The sequence below is a fragment of the Charadrius vociferus genome, unplaced genomic scaffold (genome assembly GCF_000708025.1).
Source record: "Charadrius vociferus isolate BGI_N301 unplaced genomic scaffold, ASM70802v2 scaffold161, whole genome shotgun sequence".
Lineage (NCBI taxonomy): Eukaryota > Metazoa > Chordata > Aves > Charadriiformes > Charadriidae > Charadrius > Charadrius vociferus.
This window is the reverse complement of record NW_009646928.1, coordinates 7714269-7718661: the sequence shown is the minus strand read 5'-3', so window position 1 is coordinate 7718661 and position 4393 is coordinate 7714269. Positions and strand designations below refer to the sequence as shown.

The window sequence follows — 4393 nt, the reverse complement described above, 5'->3', positions numbered from 1 at the left end:
GCGGGGCACGGCGCGGCGCGGGGTGCTGCGCGGGTGCAGGGCGCTGCACGGTGCGTGGCATGGCATGGCATGGGGCAGGGCGATGCATGGCATGGGGCACGGGGCATGGCATGGGGCACGGCAGGGGGCAGGCTGCATGGCACAGCACGCAGCACAGCCCCGGGCACGGCGCGGTGTGGTCCCACGCACCGCACCGTACGGGTTGCACAGTGCGCGGTGCGGCGCATCCCCAGTGCTTGCCTACGTCCCTTCGCTCCCTCGGCTGTACCTGTGTGTCTGTCAGAGCCGTCCGTCCGTCCCGTGGAGGGGTGTCTCCTCGTCACTGTCTGGTGCTGGAGTGGGTTTTGTTCCCGTGTGTTCGTGTATGTGTCTGTTGGCCGGGCGAGCTCTGTCCCGTCCGGTACCTCGGTGAAGGGAGAGCCAGGGAACGGCGCAGGTGCTTCAGAAGTGAACGGCTATGGTGGCGTATCCAGGCTAGTTCAGTAGGGTATAGGATTCATTGAAATATTTAAGCCTTATAAAAAGCCTTATGTATTCTTAGTTTCAGCATAGCCATGTGGCAGAGAGATCCACAGGTTAAACCCTTCATGCCTGAAAACTTTGTGTGTTTACTGTCTTATGTGTTGCCTTTTCATTCTGGGGTGTGTGTGTCTGTTCCTCCGCCATGGCAGAGGACAAGCAGGGGCTGCGCAGCCCCCTCCCCTTTCGTTCGGCTTTGAGCCTGTGACTGTCACAGCAGCATCCAAATGCTTTGGTGTACGCAGCAGCACCTCTCCTGCTCCTCTCCTCTGTGGACAGGCTCATCAGTATGTCTTCCTAAGAAAATCTTCCCAGGCCTCTAATCCTTCTCCTTTTTGAGCTCTTCCCGTCTGTATCTATCAGCTGGAGTCTCTTCTCCTCCACTATCTCCAAACCAGCTTTGCCCCTGTGGCTTTATCCCCATCTTAGCATCCACTCCTTGTCTAGACACTCCACAGCTAAATTATTCTCAGCCCGATGGCCAGGGGATTAGGGAAGAGCTGAGGAGGTGGATGCGGGACCCGATGGCTGTCTCCACGCAGCCCCTGCCCACGGAGCTGGGGCAGTCTGCTATAGCCCTCCTGCCTCGTCTTTATTGCAAAGGGGCAGCGTGAACTGTTTGCCTCTGCTCCTTGAAGACGTGCCAGATGCGTTTTTCTCAGCAAAACGGGAAAGCTTCTGTACTGGCACTGTGAAGCAGCCTTTGGGATCAGAAGCCCCGCTGGAGTCCCTGTTAGCAACATGTGGGAGATACTGTAGCTGCCAGCATCGCAGGGACATGCCTGCTTGCTTTCCTTCAGCGTTTGTTTAGCCTAGATGGTCGGTACAAGGTACGGTGATTTAGGTGAGCCAGTTCTGTTTACTGATGTACGTGTGGAGAGAGCAGGGAGGTGTGAGTGCGCGCAGGTTGGCAGGCTGTGGATTTTTCTGGCCTCCCTTCGAATCTGGCCTGCTGGCATGACGCTTCTATTACTGAAAATTACTTCTAGCGGGAATGCTGAATCACGTACTCCCGACAACCAGGAGATACAGTAGGATGAAGGTATCATTCATTTCATTTTCTTTATTGTGGTGGGTTTTTTTTTTTTCTTTCCCCTTTTGTCTTGTGTTCTTCTTACGGCAGCCCAGGCAGTGATGCCAGCAGGCTGGGTGCTTCAGCATGGTGCTCATTTGCAGAATTCTCCTTGATATTCATTTAAAGTTTCTCTTTTAAATTTTAACCCATTTCTAAGTCTCTTTGTGCAGGGCTGCCAGGAAAAAAAAATAATCTTTAGTCGTGTTTTACACCCTTGAGATCTTTCCAGACTGCTGGCTTGTCCCCTCCCCATCTTAGTCATCTCATATTGCGCTAGACAAATTTAGCTCCTAACCTTTCCTTATAAATCAATCCCTCTGGCCTACTGGCAATTTTTTGTTGCTCTTCTCTGAACTCCGTCTGTTGTAATAGAAAAGCCAGGCCAGATCCGAGTAGGTGTCCGTCCAGCCTTTCTCCCAGAGAGTAAGGGGCAAGTGGCCTCTAGTGGCCAGCCATCAAGTAATGCACCGAAAGGGAGCACCAGTGCTCCCAGGCTCTCCCTTCTCCAGAAGGCAGGAGAGCCATAGGGTTAGGATCGGAGAACGCGCCTCCCATCCTCACCCCACTCTCGGCCCCAAAGCAGCCGACCCCTCCGGCTGCTGTGCCCCCAAAAGCCCCGCCAGCTCGGGGTGCCCGGGTGTCGCATCCCGCTTGCGCAGGGATGCAATGAGCAGGGGATTGACGGAAACCCCATGGGCACCTTGCAGTCCCTCTGAAATTTCAAAGCAAGTCCCAAGGGCTCTCCTATTTTACTGCTAGTACAACTGTCTTGCTTTTAGCTGTTCAGCAACGTCATTAGAGTGACATGTTTTCAGCATATTTCAGCATACGTTGCTTCGGTGGGTAAAGAAATATTAAGTGCTGGATTTTCCCTCCCTTTTAACTTTGTTCAGGCAGTCAAGCTGTAGTTTTAAACTCAGTGTAACGTCTTGCAAAGCTGGAGCCCGCAGAGTTCATTACATCCAGCAGTTCTCCCGGCCGTAGGTTTCCTCCTGCCCGGAGCATGAATGCCCCTGCGAGCTTCTGCCTCGCTCCAGACAAACCTGAGCTTGACCTGAAACAAAGCGCATTGTTTCACACCGTTGCTGAGAGTTTGCAGTTTCCTTTGGAGGCCCCACAAGGCACATTAGTGGCACAGAGCTGGAGCTGAGCATTAGCATTTATTTTTTTTTGTTAAATCACCTTTACTGTTTTGCTAGTTTTTAGGGATTCTGCCACTACAGGAGCTGCCATCCAAATCCCCATCGTCTTTTTATTATGTATTATATATTATTTATTATGAAGTAGTAGTGCTTGCAACACGTTTTGGCAGGCAGTCTGTAGCTGTGGATGTTACGTCCCTTACAAGTACCCTATCCTTTCTTTAACAGTCGTGATGCCGTGGCCCTGCAGGACTGCAGAGCCAGGTTCTCCTGCCAGCTCTTCCCGCTGGAATAAAGCGTTCCCTGCCTTCAGTTTCAAATGTGCTGCTGTTTGCTTTCATGGAATGATACCCTCTTATTGAGTTAAACATGAAAGGAAATAAAATCCATGTATTACTCTTCTCTATCATGTCCTACTAAAAAGCAGCTCAGTCTCTGCTTACAAATGATTTCCAGACCTTTCTCCTTTTTTCTGCTTTCTCTGTCGGAACCCTTTTGCTCTATCTTTCTTGGAAAACAGGGTGTGAAGTGGAAGACTACAGTTTAAGATGTACAGAGTGGATTTGATATTTTCAGTCTTTTCTGTCCTGTTCCTAATGGCCTGGACTCTGCATTTGATTTTTAGACATCTGTCTTGGCAGCATATTTCTCTTGAGCTGCTCAGGTCTCATTGAGGAACTCAGTCACCGGGAAGTCCAATGAGGTGTGTCTAAGGGGTTTCTTCCATTAAGTTTTGCCTTGTTCCTGGTAATTAGGAGGGTGGACCAATGCTTCATCAGTGATCAGATTAGCTCCTCAAAAACTTGCTTTACAGATGGCCTTAGAATTTTTGGTTTGAATAAGCTATATTTTTTCATTTGAATAAGCTAATTTTTTGGTCTGGATAAGCTCTTCAGGTAGGCAGAGTAAGCACAGACTGTAGTAGCACATTCTGAAGATCTTCGAAGATAGGAGGAGGGATGATGAAATGGCCTCACTGATGTCACCTTTAGTGTTTTAGTGGCCTGTCTTGAACAGTGGCCCATACTAGGTACTTCAGATGAGACAGTAAGAAACGCCTCAGCAGGTCACCAGGATATAACCTGTAATACTTCTTCCAAAGCTTTCATAGCTGGAGAACAGCTTGTTCTGAAAGATGGGTTTAACTTCTCTTAATTGTATTTGTCATAAATATGACAACTTGTTACCCAGAGAGATGGCCAAGCTATCCTCTGACTTTGCTGTTTTTTTCTCCTTGATGACATCACTGAAAAAAATGTTTTCTTTTGCCAGTTTTGAATTCATTTGTATTCTACCCTTGTAGTTTTAACGAATGTCCCTTTCCTTGTGCTGAGATGAGAACAGTTTGCTTATCCCTGTGTCCGAAGCACTGTGCATGTGCTTACATCTTCTCTCCTTCTCTGTATGAGTTCAGATGAGGTTTTGGACATCAGCATCTTCCCAATGCCAGTCTTCGTGCCATCGCCAGTTCTTCCTGAGGTGCAACCCATGCTGACCTCAGCCTGCGCTGTTGCTGTAGATGATATGACTACAGCTGTTTCTGTGTCGGTCTCCATCCCACTCCTTGTCAACCACGGCACCTTCATGGCCTTCTTCACTTGCAGTTGCAAGCTCCCTTGGGCTGCCCATGGCAGTCTTCTGCGTCCCTCAGCCACAC

At 49.5% G+C, this 4393-nt stretch overlaps 1 protein-coding gene across 1 annotated transcript in view; it reads right to left on the bottom strand.

The window, feature by feature from the left end:
* LOC104294963 (serine/threonine-protein kinase 11-interacting protein) overlaps window positions 1-2240 on the bottom strand; it is a 20107-nt gene extending 17867 nt beyond the window's left edge. The window contains exons 1-2 of the mRNA XM_009894657.1: window positions 2156-2240; window positions 1954-2007 (exon numbers count right to left, since the gene is read on the bottom strand). Of these exons, the coding sequence (XP_009892959.1) occupies window positions 1954-2007; window positions 2156-2240 (139 nt within the window). The remainder of the gene's footprint in view (window positions 1-1953; window positions 2008-2155) is intronic.
* Window positions 2241-4393: the final 2153 nt, after the last annotated feature.